At 45.2% G+C, this 26724-nt stretch overlaps 1 protein-coding gene across 4 annotated transcripts in view; it reads right to left on the bottom strand.

Annotated features, from left to right (window-relative positions):
- Window positions 1-26724, bottom strand: part of CNNM1 (cyclin and CBS domain divalent metal cation transport mediator 1) — a 62275-nt gene that overhangs the window by 22937 nt on the left and 12614 nt on the right. For 3 of the 4 annotated variants that reach the window (XR_014826731.1, XM_021072279.2, XM_005671380.4), the window contains exons 2-6: window positions 10863-11006; window positions 7543-7683; window positions 5518-5687; window positions 2963-3062; window positions 2563-2610 (exon numbers count right to left, since the gene is read on the bottom strand). Coding sequence is in view for 2 of the 4 variants with exons in the window: in XM_021072279.2 (XP_020927938.1) it covers window positions 2563-2610; window positions 2963-3062; window positions 5518-5687; window positions 7543-7683; window positions 10863-11006 (603 nt within the window). In the remaining 2 variants the exon portion in view is untranslated. Of the gene's footprint in view, window positions 1-1717; window positions 2611-2962; window positions 3063-5517; window positions 5688-7542; window positions 7684-10862; window positions 11007-26724 lie in introns of all 4 variants that reach the window. The other variant, XR_014826732.1, reaches the window with a different exon arrangement.

The following is a 26724-nucleotide window of genomic DNA, read 5'->3' as shown; positions in this document are numbered from 1 at the left end:
CCCTTGACCTACAGGTGAGGTTCGTGGCCAGTGAAAGATGCTGGTGGCTGGCCCTGGCTGAGAGCGCACCTGGGACAAGGGTGTGTGTGTGTGTGTGTGTGTGTGTGTGTGTGTGTGTGTGTGTGTGTGTGTGTGTAGGTGGGTGGTCTTTGCAGTTATTTCATACCTCACTCTACTAAGGGTGTGTGTGTGTGACTCTACTAAGGGTGTGTGTGTGTGTGTGTGTGTGTAGGTGGGTGGTCTTTGCAGTTATTTCATACTTCACTCTACTAAGTGGGGAGGGTTTAGGGGAGGATGGAAAATGCCTCTCTACCCCTACAGGCTAATTTGATTTCTCTTTCCTCCTGAAGATTGATAAAGATGCTCAGATGTGTGGGGAGAGAGAGTTTAATATTTTTCAGTTAACCAGTTTGGAAAGAGAGATTAGTGTTGCAGGTTTATTCTGTCTCACTGATAAAATGGAAGGATTTTGATAAAAAGGACTAGAGACAGGAAGGACGGAAAGGAGGAACCCAGATAACATCTTCCTACTACTTAATATTTTTCTTTCTTTTCTTTCTTTTTTGTCTTTGTAGGGCTGCACCTGCAGCATATGTAAGTTCCCAGGCTAGGGGTCGAATTGGAGCTGTAGCTGCTGGTCTACACCAGAGCCTTAGCAATGCAGGATCCGAGCCGTGTCTGTGACCTACACCCCAGCTCACAGCGACACCGGATCCTTTAACTCACTGAGCGAGGCTGGGGATCAAACCCGCGTCCTCATGGATACTCATCAGATTTGTTACCACTGAGCCACAACAGGAATGCCTAATATTTTTATTTTAAGGAAAGAAAGTCATCTAACTCAGTTCCTGGGCTTGGGAACTTTAAGTAGCTCTTTCCCCCTAGAGTTCCCACCTCCTTGGGGCCTGTGGAAGAGCCAGAACAGGGTCAACATGCCCAGGTAACAGTTTGACGCCCAGGAGTTAATCTACCTTGAGCAAGTCCTAAGTGACAAATGGTGTAAATCTCCTCTAGAGAACCAAGGATTACTTGGCCCTGCAGACCATCTCTTTCCCATCTAGACTTTGTGTTCTGAGAACAGATGCTAACTTTATCAAGCCTAATTAAGATTTATTGGCTTATATAATAGGGTCCTTTTTTTTTTTTTAATTTTACTGTTCTCCTTCAACTCCTGTTGGAGCACCATTTGGGCTTGAACAACCACTTCTATCTCACTTCAGCCCTCTGCTGGGTGAGGATGTGAAATTCTGCTGTAAATTGTTCCAATATGCCCATATAGGGATACCATTCTAGAACATGATGGATCTAAAATCTGTATTTCATTGTGCTGTTTGAACTAGTCAGGACACCGGAATGCACTTAGGTAAATCACTAACTTGCTGGGTGATTTGGAGCAAGTCATTTCTTTAGAGTCTCTGTGTCAGAATGGTATCAACCTTTCATGTGCCAGGGATTGTGATATCAGTTTATATTTGGCACCCTCCAATATAAAGCACTATGTAAAAATCCTTTTTTTTTTTTTTTTTTTTTTTTTTTATCTTTTTAGGGCCACACCCTCTGCATATGGAAGTTTCCAGGCTAGGGGCTGAATCAGAACTATAGCGGCAGACCAGAGCCAGAGCAACTTGGGATCCAAGTAGCGTCTGTGACCTACACCACAGCTCACAGCAACACCAGAGCCCTTAGCCCACTGAGCAAGGCCAGGGATCAAACCCGCATCCTCATGGATCCTAGTCGGGTTACTGCTGAGCCACAACAGGAACTCCTGTAAAATCTTTTTTTATGATGAGAAAAAAACCCATTTGACATTAAAATGGCCACATAAACACTTAGAGCTGAAAGCAGTGCAAAATTCAAACCAGTGAGTCAAAAAGACCTGTAGAGAAATAACACTTTCTGCATCACACTTATATGACAATAAATGACATGCCCTCTAAACACAAGTGCAAAAACTATGCAAGAAACAGAGAAGGTAGGGCATAGTAGGGGCAGAGCGCACCCGCCAACAGTCCAGTGCCAGCCCCCATCATCAGCATGCACGGCCAGCGGTAAACACCTCTCCACCAGCCAAGACGTGGTAAACCAAGGCAAGAGAAGCAGGAGAGCAACATTTGCACCAGCCTGGGACTGCAGTCAGTCACATCTCACTAACCGCCACAGACGCAGTAACAGCATATTAGGGTTTGCAAGTAAATCTCTGAATTATCACAGCAGAGAAGGGAAGGCTGAACCTCCACCAGAGCACACAAACCACCTGCCTGCCACCCCTGACAGGTGACAATCAATGGCGCCTCCCTTCACAATTTCCCCACCCCATCATTCATCATTTGCATGTGAGCAGAGAAGCAGGAGAAAACATTCCAGGCACAGAGAAACTAAGCCCCCCTCCCATGGTTCGTGGGTACCTGGCAGAAAGCAGTGTTCCTGGCAGAGCACACCAAGAAGCTGCCAGCATGTGCATTAACCCCAGCCCAGGCTGAGAGGGCTCCGTCCAGATCCCCAGAGTGGGCTGAGGCAGGACTACGGCAGGGAAGACCAGGGAGGGGTTTGAGAGATACATACGAAAGGCAGAGGATCCAGCCAGACTTCCGACCTTCCGCACATCGTTATCTAAGGACAGAAGGATGCAGTGTGTTTCAGAGGCAATTCAGAAAACACACCTTCTTAAAGGAATTCTCCCTCTTCCACCCCACCCACGGCGCCAATCAGTCCTATAAAAATAGGGCAATCAAGGAGAAGTGCAAAAAGTAAAATAAACTTGTCTTTTCATATTGGGAATTACCACTATCCATCCCGAACCATGGATAATGTTACATTCTACCATGTACTTCCACTTCGAAAGCCCTGGAAAGGTAAAAGGCTTGTCCAGGGTCCAAAACAGGAGTCAAGACTTGAACCCAGATGCATTTGCTGCACTATCCCAGTGCTTCCCCCACAGGCTATGGCTTGGAAACTGGAATACCTGAGCAGGCAGTGGTCATGATGGCTGGGACACCATAGTAGGTGAAGGCTCCGTTCTCGAAGCGAAGGCCTTCCTTACCAACCTCCACCTCCACTTTACCCTGGAGAAAGAAGGAAGTGTGCAAAGGGTGTGGACGGGCACTTCCAGCTCTATTAGTGACTTCAACCCTAAGCACTTCTGCTCAGATAGTAAGTGGACTTGAAATCTTAACACAGGGGAATGTGAATTCTGACAGGATATGTTTCAGAAACGGCAGCTGCAACTTTAGGAGCCCTTTGCAGTCAATGACTTGCTTAATGCATAAAATAGCATCTGTCATGAGCATCCAAGCTTTCCTGGCACACCGTAATAACTCTTCCATGATGTGGGTCCAGGCTGGGCCAGGACCCCGTGTAGCGCCCCACTGATTTGGTCTGAGATTAGACTGTCTCTAAGTCTGGTTGAGGATAAAGCCTGATTCTGTGAGAAGCTTCTTTAATTCATCACCATTAATAATGATCCATAATATGCAGCATTCAGTGCGCTTGAAACCTTGGATGTGCACTGCATGGATTCTTTTTTTTTTTTTTTTTTTTGTCTTTTTGCTATTTCTTGGGCCGCTCCCTCGGCATATGGAGGTTCCCAGGCTAGGGGTCCAATCGGAGCTGTAGTCTCTGGCCTACGCCAGAGCCACAGCAACGCAGGATCCGAGCTGCGTCTGCAACCTATACCACAGCTCACGGCAACGCCGGATCATTAACCCACTGAGCAAGTGCAGGGACCGAACCCGCAACCTCATGGTTCCTAGTCGGATTCGTTAGCCACTGCGCCACGACGGGAACTCCCACTGCATGGATTCTCATTCAATCCATCCCACACCCTGTGAGGCCTCAACTATTTATATCTCCAGTTTACAGATGAATCAATATTGTGGCTCAGAGAGGTTAAATAACTCAGTCAAGGTTAGTTGGAAAGTAGTAACATTGGAATTTTAAAGTTAGATCTTTCCAATTTCTAAACCTGTACTCTTGACATTACATTTTATACCTCCAAGTTTTATTTGAAAATGGTTAAATATATAGTAGGCCTAAGACTCTGTGTTTGTTGTGTTATATAAAAAATGTAATAGGACCCTTCTCAGGTTCCAACAATAAAGAATGTGACTCCATTTTTGGAGAAGAGGGCATTTTATTGAGGCTCTCTGGAAGGATGGGTGTGAGGCACACTACCATGGCCAGGCAGACAGGCTGCAGGTGGACTGTATCAGAGAGGTCCTTTCTAAGATGTGAGTTTAATTAAGACTTTAAAGGAGTTTCCACTATGGCTCAGTGAGTTAAGAACCTGACATAGTGTCCATGAGGATGCACGTTCAATCCATGGCCTCGCTCAATGGATTAAGAATCTAATGTTGCCATGGGAGTTCCTACTGTAGCTCAGCGGTAATGAACCTGACTAGTAGCCATGAGGGCACAGGTTCGATCCCTGGCCTTGCTCAGTGGGTTAAGGATCCAGGGTTGCTGTGAGCTGTGGTGTCGATTGCAGACACAGCTTGGATCTGGTCTTGCTGTGGTTATTGTGCAGACCTGCAGCTGCAGCTCCAATTTGACCCCTAGCCTGGAAACTTCCATATGCCATAGGTATGGCTCTAAAAGGACAAAAAAAAAAAAAAAGGAATCTAGTGTTGCCACAAGCTGCTTTGTAGGTTGCAGGTATGGCTCAGATCTGGTGTTGCTGTGGCTGTGGTGTAGGCTGGCAGCTGCAGCTTCAATTCAACCACTAGCCTGGGAACTTCCATATGCCACGGGTGCAGCAGTAAAAAAAAAAAAAAAAAACCTTTAAGACAATCACTGTATTTAGGGCTCACCAGATTCTGTAGGGATGAGATGGGGAGTACCGACAGAGCTAATGGTGGAGGCAGGCCAGGTCTCCAGCTCTACCCAGTGCTGGAACCATGCCTGACACTTACTTACTGGCCTATCCAGGCACCCAGGGCAGAAGGTGACTGTACTTATATGAGTGTTGGAAAGATGCTGCACCTCTTTCATCTGCCCATTTATTCCCTTCCCAGTCCCTTTAAGGAGAAGATGAAGGGGCTGCAAAGGGTGAAGTGTGGCAGAAAGAGTGGATGTGCTCTGTGTGCCTCCAGAGAGTGCCGTCAGAGAGGGTGAGATTTCAGCTCGACCGAGAGACAGGCTTGAAACAAGAGGTGTCTGAAGTTTGGGAGGCAGTGCCCAGGTCTATTCCCAGGCATGGCCAAGCAGAGACAAGGTGTTAGGGATGCTGCAGGGCAGCAAGTTCGGCAACAGAACCCTGCTGCTGGCAGGTACCTACTGCACCACATCACCAACATCACTGGTGTCAGACTAAATGCCATCAAGATCCCACCACTCCAGGACGCCCGCCACTCACACCCATCCCCTTCTGTGGGTCATGGACAAATGCCCACCCTAATCAGCCCTGCTCCCTGGGCAGCCAGCTGAGCCTTGGAATGTGGCACAGAGGTGGCAAGGCCAATCCTCTCCAGCCATGAGATGTCCTTGTCTTGCCCTTGGAAAGTCCGTGGCTTTCCCACTTACCTGCAGAAGCAGCACAAAGTAGTCCACGGGGCGGTTGCGCTGGTAGAGGTAGTGTTCTGGGGCCTTCTTGTTCTTCTCATCAAACTTCAGCTCCTGGATCACGTTAGGATGTTTTAGGAGCCTGAGCAGGATCTTCTCCGAGAGGTACAGAGACTTAAAGGGCTCCACTTCTAGGGGAGAGTGAGAGGCAGGAGGAATCAGCAGCTGGGAAGAGTCAAAAGTGGGCATGACCTGGCCATTCGCGTTCCCAGGTACCAAGCTGGACGGGTTCCTGCAACTCCCTTGGGTGGGGGGATCTTAAACCCAAGTGTGCACCTTCCCCGTGCCCTCTGGGGATGTCTGTCCCTGCACTGGCACCTCAAGAGAAATAGGTCATCATTTCAGCAATGTCAGTTTTGTTATTAGTCTTCTCCTTGATTTTACTTAAAGCTGCACATAGACAAAAAAGAAGACAATCTTGCCATTTGTGACAACATGGATGAAACTGGAGACATAGCGACATAGGCTAGACACAGAGGGACAAATACTAAATGATACCACTTTAGGATGACTCTAACATAGTCAAATTTGGAGTTCTCTTCATGGCTTTGTGGTTAATGAACCCGACTAGTATCCATGAGGATGTGGGTTTGATCCCTGGCCTCACCCAATGGGTTAAGGATCTGGCATTGCCTTGAGCTGTGGTGTAGATCACAGACACAGCTTGGATCCTGTGTTGCTGTGGCTGTGGTGTAGGCCAGCAGCTGTAGCTCCGATTTGACCCTTAGCCTGGGAACCTCCATATGCCGCGGGTGCGGCCCTAAAAAGACAAAAGACAAAATAAAATAAAATAAAAATTGTCAAATTCATAGAAGCAGAGAGTAGAATCGACTGGTAGAGGGGGTAATGAGGAGGTATTAGTCAAAGGGTACAGAGCGTCAGTTATGCCAGATGAATAAATCCTAGCAGTCTACTGCATAGCCCAGAGAGCCTATAGTTAGCAATACTTACTGCATACTTACACATTTGCTAAGACAGCAGATCTTTTGTTACCACACACATCACACACACACACACAAACACACAAATTATAAATAAAGAGTGAGAGGAAACTTTTGGAGGCAATGGGTATGTTTATAGTGCAGATGGTGATGATGGTTTTATGGGTATATGCTTATCTCCAAACGGGTCAAGTCGTATAATTAAATATGTACTATTTTTTGTATGTCAATCATGCCTCAATAAAGTGGTTTAAAAAAAAAAGAGAGTTGGACATGGATAAGCAAGCCATGTGAACATGGCTAAAAAGGCTTTAAAGCTATAAGCAAATGAAATACAGAGAACTTAATCTGACTTCTTTGTATGACATCTATCTGTGGAATGAAATGAAATTCCAAGTTAACAGAAACAATTATGTAAGTGGGAGGTTCTCAATAGTGAGAAGCATTATTGCATCATATTTACATATTAATAGATGTTATTACATATCATATTATGTTACATGATGTTTTACTATACCACTACTATTATATTATATTACAGTATATCATTATAATAACAGAGCTGCTTTGTTCTAGAAAATCAGACAGCCTGGAATTTCCTATTTCAAGATTCCAGGATTCACAGTCCACATTTATATTTGAAAGACTCATAGCTCACAGGGCTACGTGGTCCCTGGAGGGTCCTGGGCTCCTCGGCCTTTGTGCTTGGGCAGGACATCGTCTTCCCCTCCCCAATGAAGCCCCTGGGGCACCCCAACTCCTGCCAGGAAGCAGGTGGAGGAAGGGAATAGTGCAGCAGTGGATTCCCCAGCTCTTTTCTCGAGTAGAAGAGAGAAAGCCAAGTTGTGTTGTACTCACTTCCCCTAGAGGATCAGCCCTGAGGCTGAAAACCACAGTGTGTGGCATCCAGTCACCTCATCCAAGAGAACCTCCTCTGTTGGAACAGTGGTTCTCAGTCCCGGCATGGGAATTGGGTCGCAAGGTACTAAAAAGAATTGGTGCCTGGGCCTCTGGGTGGAGACACGGGCAGGCAGAGCCCTCATACCTGTGGCCATGAAGCGGTGCGTGGCCAGCAGAAGCTGCGGAGAGATCTTCACCCTCATCTCCGAGTCTGAAAGCTTAAACAAGGAGAAGTCGTGCCGCTTCCTCTCCCGGTGCGGGACCCTCTGCTTTTTCCGATTGTCAGCTGTGGGGACAGGGGACAGACTGCAGCTCTCTCAGAATCCTTGCTGATTTTTTGAGCTTGTCCCAGAATCACCTGGGACAGACCCTTTGGGACCATGGGGATTTCTGTGAAGTGTCAACTGGAGGTGACATGCCATCTCTTTCCCAGGGAATGGAAGGATGCTGAGTCTCAGGGTTGTCTGCACTGAGGTGGTGAAAAGTGGAAAAGGGGAAACACTGGCCTGAGGTTCCCAAGTTCAGGTTTCTGGGGCTGGCTTCCCCCCGCTTAGGGGCAGTGCAACCTCTCCAAGCATCAGAGCGTTTGTGTGTTTCAATCTACACAGGGTTAGTGATTCATCATAACTCTTTTGCTCATCTCCGACAGCTATTATGATACTCCAACCAGAACGTATCTGTGACATGCTTACAAAAAGGTGCTCAAACACGAGGGACTTGCATTCTTCACATCAAGGGCTTTGGTAGAGCCCAGGGGGCTTCTGCTCCTGCCCTTCTCCTATCCCCAGAGCTGGGCTCACCTGGTCTCTTTCTGCTGACTTAAACCACACTCTGAGCAGTACCTGAAGCATACCACCCAAGGGAGGAGGGCGGCCACCCCCTCTTGCCACTCATCATTCTCCTGCTTCAACCCCAGCCCCTCCACGGGGAGAGAACTGGGGCAAAAAAAGGAAAGAAAAAAAGGAAAAAAAATGGGAATATTCTATAATACATAAAGGTGTGTTCTCTGGGGGGGGGGGGGCTCAGGCAGGACTGTTATTATTGATTGGGAAAAATCTCTGCTTTTTCCTCCGTGCCTTTTTTTTTTTTAAGCTGTCTTAAAAACATATGTTTGCAAGGGGTAAGGGGAATGTTTTCTTTGGGCATGTCTCTTTTGCTTTCCCTTAGTTTTGAGTAAAATTTTGAAACTTTAGCCTCTCTTAACTAAGGAGAGCAGACTAAGGGATTTGGGGTTTTTCCAAAGCTGGCCTAGAGAAAAACAGGGCTGCATGGAACTTTCAGAGAAATAAAAGGGAATGAATACCAGGGACAGAGGTTCCTTTGGACCCCTCCCCCCCCATTCCTATGGAGATTGTTCTGTCACATGATTGGGTTCCATTCTAGAAGGGAGAAAGGTGCCCTCCACTGCATCGCTCTCTTGGGAGCCTGGCTTGGACTCTGGGCCCCGGCTTTAACATTCCTTGTGCCTGGTGGCCACAGTGGTGAGATCCAGGCCCAGCTGTCCTGTAGGTGGGGGTCAAGGGAGAAGCCACACAGTATTCCTGGCTCCTCAGCCTTTTTCACAGCTCTTAAGGAATCATGCCAAAGTGGGAAAAACCTAACCCCCTCCTTTAGAGAGAGGATGATTTAGCAAGAGAGCAGCAAATATACATATTAGACGAGTTTTTTTTCTGAGTAACCTTCTGATTTGCATGGTGTGTTTGTCTAAATATCCCCTCTCCATCCCCCATCAGAATGCCATGGAACATTTCATCACTGGAGAATCTGTCCTCTGATCTCCCTTTTCATTCCTTCTGTTTTAATAGTATTTGGAATATAAAGTTGTTCAAACAAAGGGAAGATCTTACTCATTTAGACCACTGTCACTTCTATCAACCACTTCATTTTACTGTAAATATTTTCCCCAATGTGTCTATTGAGACATTTGGGAATCCTAACTCAAGAGTGATTGGCAGGGGAGTTCCCTGGTAGCTTGGTGGGTTAAGGATCTAGCATTGTCACTGCTGTGGCTCTGGTTACTGCTGTGGCGCAGGTTTGATCCCTGGCCTGGGAACATGTCTCAGGCATGGCCAAAATAAACAAAAACAAAAACAAAAAACTAGGAGTAATGGAGAAGGGGATAAAGGAATGGGGGAGGGAGAGATCAACCCCTATCTCAAGAAGACAGGCCTGGCCAGGGCACCGCAGCAAGAGCAGACACTGGGATAGACCTGCCATGTTTTGTCAAGGCCTGGCTCACCTTTTAGGTCTGATCTCTTCTTACCCCCAAGGGAAGCACTCTTTCTGCACCTCACTGCTTTAGAGTCTCAGAGCTCTTCTTCCAGGAGTTAGGCTCTGAACGGCCGCCTCTGGCAAACTAAAGCCAGGAGTCTGGAATGGGTTATCTGAGGGGGGATGTGGGACTGCTGTCCTAGGCAATGAATTTCGGAGAAGGACTCACTTCCTGGCCGAGGGACTCCCATGGATTTACATAACACTCCCATCCCAGAGGAAAGCGGCCTTTGTAACATTCACAGGCAAAGCTTTGATAAGGCTCAGTAGCCAAAAGCAACTATCTGCTTGGAGTCCACCCTGTTCCTGAGGGGGAGTGTGAAGGAGGGTGAGGAGGCCAGAAAGGAGGGAGGTGGGAAGGGAGGAGGAGAAACTAGGCAGTAGGGCTGCAAATGCACAAGGGACAAGAGCAGCGTCTCAAAGGGCAACTTAGGAGTTCCCGTTGTGGCTCAGTGGTTAAAGAATCCAGTTAGGAACCATGAGGTTGTGGGTTCGACCCCTGGCCTTCCTCAGTGGGTTAAGGATCCAGAGTTGCCATGAGCTGCAGTGTAGGTCGCAGACTCGGCTTGGATCTGCCGTTGCTGTGGCTCTGGTGTAGGCCAGAGGCTCCAGCTCCGATTCGACCCCATATGGGAACCTTCATATGCTGCAGATGTGGCCCTAAAAAGACAAAAGACAATAAAATAAAAAATAAATAAAATAAAAAAATAAATAAAAGGGCAACTTAAAAGTTTGGCTTAGGTCGTGGTGGGCGACCTCATGCATCTCCACTGCACACTGCTGTTTTGGGTGAGTGGGTCATAAGTGGAACCCCAGAAGATGCTGGAGTCTGCGTGTAGGTGGACAAAGAGACAAACCAGGAACAGCACGAGGGCAGAGAGGTCGGCTGAGATGCACTTTATCCTTTGGTTCCTTTCCCATCCAAAGGCCAGGAGGTCTCATTTTTATTGACTTGGCTCTCTTCCTGAAGGTTCCCTCTTGATAAACACTTAGCTAGCACACTCTCAGTGACTCAGGGGTGATTCGGGCCAGGGCATCTTGCCGTGCCAGGCCCTGGTGGGAGGGGGCCGACCCAAAGCAATGCCTGGGGCTTGTCCTAACTCCCTTTCACACAGTCCACCAAACCAAGCCAGCTCTGAGAATGTCAGAGGAAAACACGATGACCTTGGACAACAGCCAAGGCCGTGCACTTACTGTAGAGGTCCGTTTCATCCAGGATCTCCGACTTGATGATCTCCTCTATGATATCCTCCAGTGTGACAATGCCCATCACCTCGTAGAAGGGGTCCCCTTCTCCCTCATTATTCACCCGCTGCACAATGGCCAGGTGAGATTTTCCTGGAGACAGAGGAAGTCACAGTTAAGCATCTGGGACAAGAGGACTAACTTTCATTCTTTCTTTTTTTTTTTTTTTTCTTTCTTTCTTTCTTTCTTTCTTTCTTTCTTTCTTTCTTTCTTTCTTTCTTTTTCTTTCCTTCCTTTCTTCCTTCCTTCCTTCCTTCCCTCTTTTTGGCTTTTTAGGGCCAAAGGTTTGACATATGGAAGTTCCCAGGCTATGAGTTGAACTGAAGCTACGGTTGCTGGCCTACACCCCAGTCACAGTAACGCTGGATCTGAGCCGAGTCTGTGACCTACAACACAGCTTACGGCGACGTCAGATTCTTAACCACTGAGCAAGGCCAGGGATCAAACATGAGTCCTCATGGCTACTAGTCAGGTTTGTTACCATTGAACCACAACGGGAACTCCCAGAGAACTTTTCTTTTGAGAAAAATATATTAAGTTGCTCTCTAACCAATTTTGGGACTGAACCCATCCCAGGACCTCTTTAAAATACGAAGTTTGTGTACAAGCTCTTATAATTGCAAACTTCACACTTTTATATCGCTGTCTCTTTTTAAGAGAGTTACCTGATATACACAAAGCCATTTAAATGTTTTTTCTCCTTAACTTTCATATAATGGCAAGTATATCCAAGCTGAAGGAGATGAATAATCTAATCGAAAGACCAAGAATTTGGAGACGGAAGAATTAGGTTAGAAGCCTTTCCCTTTCTGCAAACTCTCTTGTCCCTCACCCCCTAACTATCCCAGGTATTATCTGTGCACCTGACCCTGGACAAATCATTTAACTTGTACAGAGTCTCAGTCTTCTTATCCAGAATTAGGGAATAATACCAGGATGGCAATTTTATTTTATTGTCTTTTTTTGGGTCTGAAACAAAAATGGTGGGCATGATGTCATTCAAGACAACTTTAATGGGCTTTCTGCTCTTTAATAGAACCTTAAAAAGTACATGATTTAGCTTTTTTTTTTTTTTTTTTAGGGGCTCTAAGTCCCCAGGCTAGGGGTCAAATTAGAGCTGCACCTGCTGGCCTACACAACAGCCACAGCAACTCAGGATCCAAGCAGCATCTGCAACCTACATCACACACAGCTCACGGCAATGCCGAATCCTTAACCCACTGATCCAGGCCAGGGATGGAACCTGCATCCTTATAGGTGCTAGTCAGATTTGTTCCTGCTGAGCCACGACAGGAACTCTCAGTATGGCAATTTTAAAACACGGCCCCTAACTTCTTTGATACACCTCTCGTTGAGAGGTGTATGGTCTAATCCCCTTCCCTGGAATCTGGGCAGGCTTGTGACTGCTTCATACAGTACGGAAAAGGGAAGGCGTACTATGAAGCTTCTAAGCCTGGCTCGTAAAAGGCTTGTGGCTTCTGCTGCAGAAACACTCTAAGAAGTCTGACCACTTGTAGGTGCCTCTGGTAGGTGCTTAGGTGACAGCCCCAGCTGAGCCTGGCCTTTTAACCATCCATCAAAGTCCCAGACAGGTTAGTGAACAAACCATCTTGGCAGTGGACCCTGCCCTACCCACTGGAGTCCTCCCCAGCCATCCAAGATGTTTCTAGCTGTGGGGCACAGTCACAGCAAAGCAGAGATAAGCCATTCCCAGTGTACTTTGAACTTCTGACTCACAGAATCTGTGAGCATCATAAAATGGTTGTTGTCTTACGCTTCCGAGTTTTGGGGTGGCTTGATAGGGGCAACGGTAACTAGGACAACCAGTATCCATAGGTGACAGTAGAGCTCAAATGACCTACTGAATGTGTGAAAGTGCTTTGTAAACTATAACGTGTCTAGGCAGTTAGTTTTTTTTTTTTTTTTTTTTTTTTTTTGGCTTTTAGGGCCACACCCATGGCATATGGAGGTTCCCAGGCTAGGAGTCAAATGGAGCTACAGCTGCCGGCCTACGCTACAGCCACAGCAACTCGGGATCCAAGCCACGTCTGCAACCTACACCCCAGCTCATGGCAACTCCGGATCCTTAACCCACCGAGCAAGGCCAGGGACTGAACCTGCCTCCTCATGGTTCCTAGTTGGGTTTGTTAACCACTAAGTCACGAAGGGAACTCTGGCAGTTAATTTTTATTGCCCAACAACTGAATAATAATAGTTAACATTTATTGAGCTCTAACTACATGGCAGGCACTACATGTATTGATTCACTTAATCCTCTTAACAACCCCTGCGACAAGTACCACTATTATTCCTATTTTACAAGTGAAAGAACTGAGCACAGATTGGTTAAGCAACATGCCTACAGTTACTCAGCCCATAAGCAGCGGACCTGGATTGTGAACCCAGGTAACCGGGTTCAGTCTTAACCCAGGGACTGAGTCTTAACCAATAGTCTGGCTTCACCTTGGTTTGTTTTCATCTGCTAATAGATGTGTTTCCTGGACCTGTTTCTAAAATGTAAATCTGGGTGGTTCTTTTCCTTGGCTAAAAGACATTTAAAGAGAATACTAGTGGGAGTTCCCGTCGTGGCTCAGTGGCTAACGAACCCAACTAGGAACCATGAGGTTTCGGGTTCGATCCCTGACCGTGCTCAGTGGGTTAAGGATCTGGTGTTGCCTTGAGCTGTGGTGTAGGTCGCAGACGTGGCTCGGATCCTGCATTGCTATGGCTGTGGCATAGGCAGGCGGCTACAGCTCTGATTTGACCCCTAGCCTGGGAACGTCCATATGCCGCGGGAGCGGCCCTAGAAAAGGTAAAAAGACAAATAAATAAATAAATAAATAAAATACTAGGGTACTGACTCAGATATTATACTTATCCCACCCTCCCCCCAGGAAAAAAAAAAAACTTCATGCCTTACCAGTACTAACCTTTATAAGCTTTTGCTTGGCCATTGCTAAAATATATCAGATAAGAGGAGTAGTTAGTTGGCTAGAGGTATAATTAACTATTAAAATTTAAACACATGAACTTTTGTATCAAATACCTCAAATCTCAAGATAGCTACATATTGGGATTTTTAACAGGAAAGATGGCATTTATATCACTTAAGAACAGTCTCTAATTTCTTTTCCACCTTCAACCTATCTTTCAACTTACTCCCAAACTGATGTGATCATGCTCAAACACCCTCCATGGCTCCCCAGTGTGCACAGACACAAGTCTAGGCTCCTAAGTTTGGCATTATCAAGACGGTCTTTCTAACAGCATGCCCTGCTACATCCTCTGATCACACTGTGCTCCAGGTGCACCAGGTTCCCTCCAGCTCCTCAACTTCCTCCACGTCCACTTTCTGAGTCCTCGCTCACACTGTTTCCTTCTCCCCCTCTCTCTACTGGCTCTTCAAGTTCCAGTTCAGGTGCCAGCTCCTCAAGAAAGCTCTCCCGGATTTGCCCCCTTCTGAATTTGAATCAATCTCTCCTTGCCTGTGTTTCTAAGCCCTTTGTAGCTCCACCAGAGCAATTTATCACAATTTGCTGCTTCTTGTAACTTGCAACATGTGTGTCCTCTACCGGGCCACATTTCTTCCTCAGACCGTAAGCTTCTTCAGGACAAAGGCTCATACGCTTAGACAGGGTTTTCTCCATCCAGCAGGCACCCGATAAGTGCCTGATGAACTGAACTGAGACTGAATAAAAACCCATAGTTGATATGAGATGATATTGAAAGCAGACCCTAAAATCTTAAAAAAAAAAAAAAATGGAATGTGTTTAACATTTAAATAGCATCAATGGTTCTAAAATTATCCTTTGAAACAACTACATCCTGCCCAATTGGACTGAGGTGTTTTGTAGTTTAAGTTAGATTATGTTGTTAGAATGTGCTCAATTTAAAGTTGTTTTTTTAAACACATGTTCTTAAACTTCTGGTACCTGTTCTCACTTTTCTGCTAACGTGCTAGTAGATGACAAAACAGATCATTAGCATAATGGAAAAAATTGGAAAAGTGCTAACTTAAAATTACTTTCTATAATCAGATAATTTTTAGGATGTGGGGCCCAGAAGGTATATATCTAATAGGGCCATAGTTCCTGTGCCACTGAGATTAGTTCGCATAATGAGATTAAATTAATATTTTATGCTGTTTCACAAAGAGTACCCGTACTTCCATGTGAATATCCACCACTGATCTATATATACCTTATAAAGTCAGTTTGAGGACACACTATGGGATCACCAGGGAATAGAGATTTTTAGATCCTAATTATATAATATTCAAGACAAAGTACTTAGGTAATCTCTTTAGAAACACTTTATAATTCACAATCAGTCTTTACAATTCCCTCAAGTGCCTGTAGAGACCTACAGACAAATGAAGCCATGGTTTCTTGGGGATAGGCTGGAACAGGAATCAGCAATCACACAACCCTGTTCTGAGCTGTCACAGGGACAAGAAAACCAGCTGTTCCCATGACACACATACCTGAGGTCATTCCCTCCAAAAGCCTGGCCTTTACGAGACTTACCTCCTAGTACTCCCCTCTTCCTGGGCCCCAGAAGTGTTGGGGGGCTGTGGAGCTGGGACATAGTAGGTTCATGTCTTTTATTAGAGATCTTATCAACTCCAAGGGATGACTTATGTGCGTTTCAAACTCGTAAACTGGGGAATTGAGGCCTCAAGTTTCATCTTTTTCTGGGCAAAAGCTGGTTTATACTGTGCTTTATTTCTCCTCTCATGGATGAGTAATAGCATCCTAACAGCATCCTTGAGGGAGTTGCTTATATTTCGACTTAATCCCGTCTTCTTTTTTTATGATTTTTATATTTTCCTTATAGTTGATTTATAGTAATCCCCTCTTCTACGAGGTTTTGTGAATGGGAACTGTGGCCTTTTCTGTTGAGCTGTCCCTCTACAGACCAGAATTTCTCAAGGTCCTTCTCATGACTACGGGGGTCCGTTGATAAGTCAGTTTCCTTCCAACTTACCAGAAAAGCAGAATGTCTGTGAAATAATTTAGGCTAATGATGATCATTAACATTTATATAGAACTTAACTATTTGTCAACAGGCTTCATGTAGGATACAGGAGAGTCTCAGAGCTTGTGGAGACATTCCCGAGACTTGTGAGAATCCCTCATTTTGTGAATTAGAAATGTCTGGACAGGTCCCCAGCTTTCTCCAGAATCTACTGAGAGGCAGTAGAAATTGCTAGCTTATGCATGTGTCTTATGCATATTCTTTTTTTTTTTCTCTATGCATATTCTTTTTTTTTTGCTTTTTAGGGCAGCCCCCTCAGCATATGGAGGTTCCCAGGGTAGGGGTCGAATCGGAGCTACAGCCGCCAGTCTACACCACAGCCACAGCAACACAGGATCCCAGCTGCGTCTGTGACCTACACCACAGCTCACAACAATACTGGATCCTTAACCCACTGAGCGAGGCCAGGGATCGAACCTGCGATCTCATGGTTCCTAGTCAGATTCGTTTCTGCTGCACCAGGACAGGAACTCCTCTCTATGCATATTCTTAAGCAAGTTAGCCTCTTGGTTCTTTTCCTTTTTTATTTTTATTTTTTTTTCCCAAGCCATCCCCATAGCATGTGGAAGTTCCTGGGCCAGGGATCAAATCCATGCCACAGTGGTTAAGCCAGATCCTTAACCCACCAAGCTACCAGGGAATTCCAGATTAGCCTTTTTCAACTTCCATTGAAAGATTTTCTCTCATTTGCTGCCCACTTTCCTTGAAGAAGATTTTTTTCCCCCAATTTTTATTTATTTATTTTTTGGTAGCAAAGGGGCTTTATTCTCACTTTCCTATTCCAGAAAGTGTGTTATTTATTTGGAGCTTTCACATATACCCCTCCGAAATGTTCTGAGTCACTTTCAAAATCAAAGCGTGATACACTCCTGACATTCACTTTTCCATCCTCAGGCATGGTGAACTTGAGCACCTAGTTGAAGATCTCTTTCAACTGGAGCTGTGTTGATCTTGGTTGGTCTGTGTGTCTCTCTTCTCCCTCACTTGCATGTGTGTATACATATGTGCCTGCCCACACACAGATAACAGGCACCCCCCCCACACACATACTCTACATAGGCTGCTAACTACCTAATGACATCATCCCTAGGAAAACATCTTCATTATTGACTCTGTGAAGAAGAATTTAGGAGGACTCTGCCTTTAGGATCATTACGGCAAACAATATGGCACATGGAAAACAGCAAGGCTGCGTCGAACTGCTGATGTTAAGGAGCTGCTAAGTGCTTTGCCCGGCACACTCCCAGCCTATTAGGTGAGTCCAAAGCAATTGGCGCCCTGGAAAAATCATCTTTCCATTTGCTAAAAATAGTCCAAGTGACAAACTTTAAGCTTGCTAATTCCAAGGGCCTGCTGCATCTCATTCAGCTATAATGAGGCAAAAGGTAATTCTTTAAATCGAAAACTTGTGAACGTTACCACTTCATGAGGTATTTTTACATGTCCCTTGCCCATACTACTGTGGTGTTGAACACCAACAGATGGGAAATTTCTAGGTTGAGTTGAACGATAAAGAAACAGTGGATTTTATGGCAATGCACTTTCTAAAAATTAAGGCTACATCTGTCTTGCTGTAAAGAGTAATTTTATTCCAGGCTCACTTCTAAACTGGTACATTGGACTCTCTGGCCTCTGGCTTGAAACCCTGCCATGTGCCTGGTGTCCAGCCACAGCGAAAGCCCCAGCCCTGTCCTGATGGCTTGGCTTGCGGACATACCTTCCTGGCTTCTAGAAGCTACAGACTCCTTAAGCCTTGGTTTGCTTCCCTCTAGCCTGGACTACTTCCTCTCAGCCTCTGGTTTACAATCTCTAGCTCCAGTGCTGTCTACAGCCTGATAAGACACAAAGTAGAGAACATGCACCTGTGGCTTGAGCACCGTTTGGACCACACTGTTTGGATGCTTTTAGTTGGACCTGGAGAAGTAATCCTCAGTGAAGCACATAGGGACAGATTATGGGATTAAGTCATAGTTCAGCCCGCCATTAAATAGGGACACCTGGTGAGCCCTTCCACCCCAATGCTCTGGAACAGATTTCACCTAGTTCAATGGTTCTAAAGACACTGGCTTGTACAAAGAATCAGCTGAGAAACAAAGTACACTCGAAAGGCTGGATCCCACGCCCAGAGATTCTGATTTCATTGGTTTGGGATGGGGTCATAGCATTAATAGCTGAAAATGTTCCCCAGGCGATATGAATGTTCAGCTGAGACTGATAACTATTACTCAGTTTAGAGCAGCAGTTCTCAAAATGTGGTCCCTGCACCAGCAGCATGAGCATCACTTGAGAACTTGGTTAGTAATGCAAATACTCAGGCCCCACCCCAGTCCTGGTAAATCAAAATTTCAGGGGGGGTACAGTCCAGTGACCCATGGTTTAATAAGCTTTATGGCTGGTTATGATGCAGGCTAAAGTTTGAAAACCACTGGTTCATGGGTAGGCTCTATGGCACTCTGGTTATTGGTCTGATGGTCTACACTGAGGAAGAGAAATAAGCACTGAGATTTCTAACAAAATCCTTGCCTTTTTGGTATATCTAGTTTAAATCACAAGATGCTAAGAACTCATGAAAAGCTAGGAAAGAACTTCCTAGAACAAAAAGGGTGGTTACATGCAAGCTGATGAACACATTCTCTCATGTCGTGGTGATTATGCTATTTTGGTCTGGGGCAAAGAGTAGTAGCTGATTGTTTAGTGCTGAGCTTGTAAAAGGATTTCTTGTAGCTTTTGCTACCAATTGTAGTTAGAGGTACTGCATTATCTATTAGGCTCTTGGTGTGTCTGAGGTCAATAAAATCTCCCACTACTGAACGTCAAACTCATCTTTGCTATTGCCCCAAGAATTACTGATAGTGCTCTATCTTATTACTACCTGGCATCGACATACCCAAACTACAAGTCAGATTTTTTAGAAGGGTGACTAGGTTTGCAGACATTGTTTTTGAAGCAGTGGTTCTCAATGGAGGCTGATTGCCTCCCATGGAACATCTGGCAATGCTTGCAGACAGTCTGGGTTGTCTGCAGGAGATGCAGTTTGGGTTGGAGCAGGACATGCTACTGGTATCTAGTGGAAAGAGGTCAAGGATGCAGCTAAACATCCTACAATGCCCCGGACTGCCCCACAATAAGGAACGTCAACAGTGCTGAGGTTGGCAACCTTGCTTTAAAAACTAGGAAGTGTGTGGCGGCTGCCATACAAAGCCACTGAGAACGACATTTACAACTTCTTCTCTCCACTCAACTCCGTGAGAGTCCATATTGAGATTGGCCCTGATGGAAGAGTGACGGGCGAAGCTGATGTAGAGTTTGCCACCCACGATGAAGCTGTGGCAGCCATGTCCAAAGACAGGGCCAACACGCAACACAGATACATAGAACTTTTCTTGAGTTCCACAACAGGGGCCAGTAATGGGGCATATAGCAGCCAGATGAGGCAAGGCATGGGGGTGTCAACCCAGTCCACATACAGTGGCCTTGAGAGCCAGTTCATTGAGTGGCTGTTACGGAGCTGCTTATGGTGGCCAGAACAGCATGGGTGGATATGACTAGTTTTGTAGTAGCTTTTGAGTTATTTCAATCACATTTTCACAGGCATCCAACAAGCAATGAAAAGCAGTTATTACTCCAGAGGAAGCTGTGGGACCCATTTTGCACCATGAGTTTGTGAAATCTGGATTAAAAAAAATTACCTCTTCAAAAAAAAAAAAAAAGTTAGGAAGTGGCAGCAGTATCACAACTGGTATTTTGATATTTAAAGGAGTTGAAATATGCTCCCAAAGGTCTTTAATAAATACAGCTTCTAGATGGCCTAGGCACATCCACAGAGAAGAGCTCCCAAGGACCCTGTTAGCATACCTCCTATGCCCAGAAAAAAAAAAGGGAGATAATTGATTCGCGTTCTTTCTCTTTCAAAAATAGCGACAGCACTTTGGTAAGGTAATTGTTCCCAAGATAAAATATAAAAGCTAGGAAGAAAGCTTATTGCTTGGAAATAGAGAACTAAGGAAAGCAGAATCATTTTATGGTTTTATGGTTTCTGACTCATTTATGACCTTCACCTTATAAAATACAGTGGCTTTTGCTTCATTCTTAGTCTCCCTGGTGTCCCTACAGCATCTTTTATTCATTTGGTAGACAGTACTGAGTGCCTCTTCTTTCTTACCTTGGTCTTGGTGACCCTCTACCATTTGAAGTGTGTTCTTTGATCAGCAGCAATGAACTTGTTCAAAATGCACGTTCTTGGGTCACACCCCCGACTTACAGATTCAGGATCCTGGGTGGTGATCCAGATATCTGTTTTAATATCTGGATAAAATATCAGATATCCAGATATCTTTTAATATCAGATATCTAGGGGGGGCCCAGATATCTGTTTTAATGATATTCCAGGTGATTCTTAGATACACTAGAATTTGAGAAGCACTGCTCTTGACACTTGCTATTCAAAGGGTGGCCCTTGGACCAGAAGAAATGGCATTGCCTGGGAGCTTGTGAGAGATGCAGAAGTTTGGTCCCCCATCCCAGCAGTTTGAATTAGGATCTGTATTTCCTTAAGCTCTCTAGGTGGTTTTTATGCATATCTGAGTATGGGAAGAACTGGTCAAGACTACCCTATTTTTCTTTCTTATGTCTCTTAGGACTGACATTTTTCTGTTTCCACTGTGGATTTCTTTACCTTATTCTTACCTAAAGATACGTACTTCTGAAAGGCTTTAGTTCAGTGATTCTCAACCCTGGCTGCATGTGGGAATCACCTAGGGAGCTTTAAAACCTGTCGATACCTGTGTCCCACCCACCAAAGTTCTGATCCAATTGGTGTGGGGGGAGGTCCAGGCATTGGGATGTTGACAACTTCTTCAGGCAACTCCAAGGTGGGCAGTTGCAGTTGAGAACCTCTGCTCCAGTCCTTGATCCTCTGCTCTCCTCTCTCCTCTCTAGAGCTCATCATTTTAACTATCACCACCACATCTTTCCTGAGAACTAAATTTATACCTTAACGTCAATGTCTCTTTTGAATTCTCATCCTGATTTAGACATTTTGATGGAGGTGTCCTCTTGTCAAAATCACTTGTGCAAATAGGAACACGTGACCTTCAAGACCCTATCCCCACTCTGCCCCCTCTCCACCACAGCAAATGGCACTATCAACTCTATAGTCACACAGAGTCATAACCCGAGAATCAATTTTTACCTTCTTCTCCTTTGCTCTTATTTAGAAAAAAAAAAAAAAATCCCCACTGGGCATGCAGCAATGAATGCAAGGGACAAAACCACTTTCCTCCTGCAGCAGCTTACATTCCAGTATGTGGGGTGAGAGATAATAAGCCAGATAAATATGCAAACGCTATAGCTCCATGCTACAGGAAAAGCAAACAGGGAAGATTGATGGGGAATGTGTGGAGTGAGTGATCAGGTGGTACAGTTTTAGGAAGAGGAGGCCAGGAATGAACTCCCTAAGAAGGTGGTGTTGGAATCTGAAGGCGATGAGATAGGGAACCCCAGGGATATCTGCGGGATATCAGTAGAGCAAGATGCAAAGGCCCTGAGCTGGAAATGTAACCAATGTGCTTGAGGAAAGGCAAGAAGGCCAGTATGGTGGTTGCAGAGTGTGAGAATGGACAGTAGCAGGGGCCAAGGTCAGGGAGGTAAGAGGTGGGGTATGTGCCACAGCAATAGAGCCTGGAAAGCCTTTGGGAAGACTTTGGCTCCTACTCTAAGATAAAGCCATTGTAGAGTTTTGTGTTGCATGTGTGTTTGATTTTGGCAAAAAAGTGATATGATCTGACTTATGTTTTAAAGGAACTCTCTAGTTGCTGTAATGAGTGGACGCAAAGTGGAGGTCTCTGGTGGCTCAGCTGGTTAAGGATCTGACATTGTCATGGCTATGACTACTGTTGTGGTTCAGATTCGATTCCTGGCCCAGGAATGTCTGCATGCTGTGGATGTGGGGGAAAAAATGGATACGAAGTGGGCAGAGGTGGAAGCCAAGAGTCCTCACAGAACGCTCTGGCATCCTTTGAGTGAGAGATGGCTGGTAGCTTGAATTGGAATGGTTGTGGTGGAAGAAGTGAAATGTAGACAGATTTTCTATAGATGTTAAAGGCAGAGCCCACATGAGGATCTGGATGTGGGGCAAGAAAGAGAAGTTTTGGCCTGAACGACTGGAAGAATGGAACTGCAATTTAGGGAGTTTTGGAATATTGTGCAAGGTGTAGGTTCAGCAAAGAGAGCAGAAGCTCAATTTTGGAGAGTTAAAAGTTTGAGATGCCTTTTTGATCTCCAAGTAGAGATGTCAAGTGGCAGTTGGAAATAGAACTCTGGAGTTCATGTAAATGACTTGGGGAGAATGAACAAAATAACCAAGGGAGTGAGAGTAGACAAAGAGACTCATTTCTCAGTCCTGGGCACTCCAACATTTAGAGATTACAGAAACGAGACATGCATGCCACAAGAATGTGAGCATCTGCTATTGGTAGGTCAATATAAGTGAACAGGATGTAGGAGGAACAGTAAAAGAGACTGAGAAGGAGTTCCCGTCGTGGCGCAGTGGTTAACGAATCCGACTAGGAACCGTGAGGTTTCGGGTTCGGTCCCTGCCCTTGCTCAGTGGGTTAACGATCCAGCGTTGCCATGAGATGTGGTGTAGGTTGCAGACGCGGCTCGGATCCTGCATTGCTGTGGCTCTGGCGTAGACTGGTGGCTACGGCTCCGATTGGACCCCTAGCCTGGGAATCTCCATATGCCGCGGAAGCGGCCCAAGAAATAGCAAAAAAAAAAAAAAAAAAAAAAAGACTGAGAAGACTTCAAAAGGTAAGAAAGTTTCATATTCGCCTTCTAATTGCAAGTGTATAGTCCTTAATTTCCATGCCCTCATCATATCCTAGGCAACTGCACTAATAACCATCCTATTAGTTTTTTCCTGTTCTAATCCATCCTATTCAATAAAACCAGACTGACTACCCCCAAACACTACTTTTATGAGGTCATTTCCCATCTCAATAACATGGACTGGTTACCAGGGAGGAGCGTTTCTGAACTCTTCCTGCCATTAGAGGTCTCTAGGGTTTGGGGTATATCTTGCCTTCTTTCCCACTATTCTCTCAAAATAGATTGTGCTTGTTCCCCATTCAGAAAATAACTGGTTCAAGGATACTCAGCCAAATAAACGGTGGAGTAAAAATTTGAACTTGGGGGACTGCAGGGGACCTACCGAGTTAGGGTTTGTGGAGGCTTTGAGAGAAACTAAATGAGACTGGATATGTTAACCACAGGCCTCTCGGGCACAGATCTGGTTTTGGAGGCTGCCGGTGGGGCCGGTTTGACTCTCTTCAGGTTCAAGCTAAACGTTACAAGGATCCTCTGCTTAAAAAATCACCATGACCCAGAGTGACTTGGCTAAGCTTTGGCAGATGGTATCATTCTCAGGCCACAAACCAACCTCAGAGATGAGGAAGACACAATGAAAGACAACATAAGGCTGGCCTTCCATCCAAAAGATTGATTAGTTCTGAGCCATCCAGGGGCTATGGTCAAACTTGGCTAGTTCCTAGGAAAAGGGAGATGTGGTCCTGGGCTGGGGGGCTCTATCTGAAGTGAGCCAGACATCTGAGGTGACCTGAAAACTGCCATTTTGAAGGTTCTCATTCCAGGTGAAGAGAGCCTACAGCTACTCCAGTGTTCTTCAGACTATTTCTGATCTAAACCAAGCTGACTCTTAAGAGCACAGGTCAACATCCACTCCATTTTCCAGGTTTTGCCATAATGGTGATGCTATACCTACTGTTCACTGGGTTCATGTGTCATTTCTGGTCTTCATCATCTTTCTGCAAAATGGGGATTATTATTATTAATATGAAGATGAAGAAACTGAGACTCAGAAAAATAAACTGACTCACCCAAGGCCAAGAATCAATTTGTGATAAAGACAGGAAACAACCCAGATCCATTGGCCTCCATAGCCTGTGCGTCTTCCAACACACCTTGCAGACTCTATATTTCAGGCCAAATTTCAGGTTTCCTGTGCTAAATGTGTTAGGAGCAATAAGAACTTACTTTTTTATTTTTATTTTTTTGCTTTTTAGGGCCGTACCCGAGGCACGTGGAGGTTCCCGGGCCAGGGGTCCAATCGGAGCTACCTACATCACAGCCACAGCAATGTAGGATCTGAGCCATGTCTGCGACCTACCCCACAGCTCACAGCAACACCAGATCCTTAACCCACTGATTAAGGCCAGGGACTGAACCCCCAACTTCATGGTTGCTAGTTGGATTCATTTCTGCTGTGCCATGATGGGAACTCCAGGAACTTATTTTGTAAATGGCCGAAGCCCACATGAAAGTCTGCAGAGCTAATATCTAGCATCTCACAAGAGAGGAGAAGGTTGTTGGACTGTGACGGGGAAAGGGGAATCATTGTCCCACTACCCCACAATATTTCTGCCTTTCAGGTCAACCCTTCCCACGTCTAGCCTGATGTGTCCTTTTGGTGGACTGCTTGCAGCTTTAAGGGGTTCCATTGATTCTGGCTGTGATATTTGTTTCTTTTTTTATTTTATTTTTTTTTTATTTGCCTGGGATGTTGGAGGAAGGGCAGAGTGATGGAGGAGGAAACCTAACTGATGACAGGATAAAAGAAACGTAAGGAAATTTCCACAATCAATTTTGATCTCCTGGACCCTATCCAAAGTAAAAAGCTCTCACTTTTGTTTTCTTATTATATACAATGACATCTACATGGGCTGGATCAGAGAAAGCGCTTATACAAAACAATTACCTAGACAGAATGCATTCAACTAGATCAGTGAGGAGAGGCAAATGGTGGAGTGTCTTAAGGGCTCCACAGACGTTATCTTTAGCCTCCACAGTAAACTTACAATGTAGTATCAATATATTTGCCATTTTAAGTAGAAGGAAGGTAAGCCTCATTCAGAGGGATGAAGTGACCTGCCCCACTAGACTGACCTGCTAATAAACAGAGGAGGTGGTCCCGGGTATTTGGGACTAGCTCTGTCTGTGGCTTCATCATCTGCGAGTCATAGATGTGGCTTCTGGTTCTGTTTCAGTCACACTGAGCAGGAGCCTTGTCTCTCCAGATTCCAAGTGCCTCTTACACAAAATGGGATAAATTCTATTGATTTCACATGCACGGTGAGCACAAAACGAGTTATCATTTGGAAAGACCAGTGCAAATGTAAATGCTTTGCAACTATAAGGGATTATCATCTCAATTTTTATATTCGTCTTTTCTGGGCCTCAGTTTTCTCCATCTTAAAATTAAAGGAGAGGATCAGCTGGTCCTCAAGGTGGGTTTTCTTTCTTTCTTTCTTTTTAGGGCCACACCTGCAGCAAACGGAAGTTCCCAGGCTAGGAGTCCAATTGGGGCTATAGCAGCAGGGATACACCATAGACACAGCAACACCAGATCCAAGCCGCATCTGCAACCCATACCACAGCTTTCAGCAATGCTTAACCCACTGAGCAAGGCCAGGTATGGAACCCGTATCCTTAGATACTGTGTCAGGTTCTTAACCTGCTGAGCCACAAGGAGAACTCCCCCAAGGTGGTTTTTCTGGCTCTAAAATGCTATACTTTTGTAAGACTAAAAGCAGTCCTGAGCTACAGAAACAGTTCAGTTTAACAGGATGTTTCTTTGTGATGACGTATGACAAACAAATTTTAACAGTGTCAACAGTTTACACTCTTTACAGAGGTCCTGCTGTGGCACAATGGGATCAGCAGCCTCTTGGGAGTACTAGGTCACAGGTTTGATCCCTGGTCCCACACCGTGATTTAAGGATCCAGCATTGCCACAGGTACGGCTTAGGTTGCAACTACAGCTCGGATGCGATCTCTGGTCCTGGAACTCCATATGCATGAGACAGCCAAAAATGAAAAAATAAACAAACAACAACAACAAAAACAGTTTACAGCCTCTTGAGTTTACAGAGGAGCTTGAACTCAATGTCTGTATTTTAATATTAAAGAATAAGTTGAGAAAATTGCCTTGATACATGCTAGACTTTTAAAAAAAATTATACAATCATAACAAACCACTTTCTATCAAATCAGGAAGAGAAACACAAAAGATGTTATTCTATCACTCCTACAGCAACCACCTTAATTTGGAAAAAGAAAACAGTCCCGGAGTTCCCGTCGTGGCGCAGTGGTTAACGAATCCGACTAGGAACCATGAGATTGCGGGTTCGGTCCCTGCCCTTGCTCAGTGGGTTAACGATCCAGCATTGCCGTGAGCTGTGGTGTAGGTTGCAGACGCGGCTCGGATCCCGCGTTGCTGTGCCTCTGGCGTAGGCCGGAGACTACAGCTCCGATTCAACCCCTAGCCTGGGAACCTCCATATGCCGCGGGAGCGGCCCAAGAAATAGCAACAACAACAACAAAAGACAAAAAAAAAAAAAAAACAGTCCCTTTCGCTAGCTGAAAAAAAAATAAGCTGTACTTTATATAATCCTGCTCTCCTTCACCAGAAATAATCAATGCATTTATTACAAAAAGATTTCTTGAGCCACCAAACAGCAATTATGAAAAAAGAACCAGCTGTGTCACCCAGAACACCATGGTAACCAACATCACCAGGGCATGAAAAAAATAGTTGTTAGTCACTAGACACTAAGCCGGTTGGCAGTTTGGCTTGTTAGGCAACACTGCAAAAATAGCAGAGTAACGACCCTTTTTCTGGAGGTCTGACTTGACACGGCTTTGAATCGGGTCTCAGAAGGAACTATTCCAGGTCTGCACACCAACTTCATACCCTAGG

This window comes from Sus scrofa, chromosome 14 (genome assembly GCF_054392235.1).
Source record: "Sus scrofa isolate SSC_HxYL_T2T_F1_AM1 chromosome 14, Sscrofa_HxYL_maternal_Yorkshire_Landrace_v2.0, whole genome shotgun sequence".
Classification (NCBI taxonomy): Eukaryota; Metazoa; Chordata; class Mammalia; order Artiodactyla; family Suidae; genus Sus; species Sus scrofa.
The sequence above is the reverse complement of the archived record's forward strand: the minus strand, read 5'-3'. Positions and strand labels throughout refer to the sequence as shown.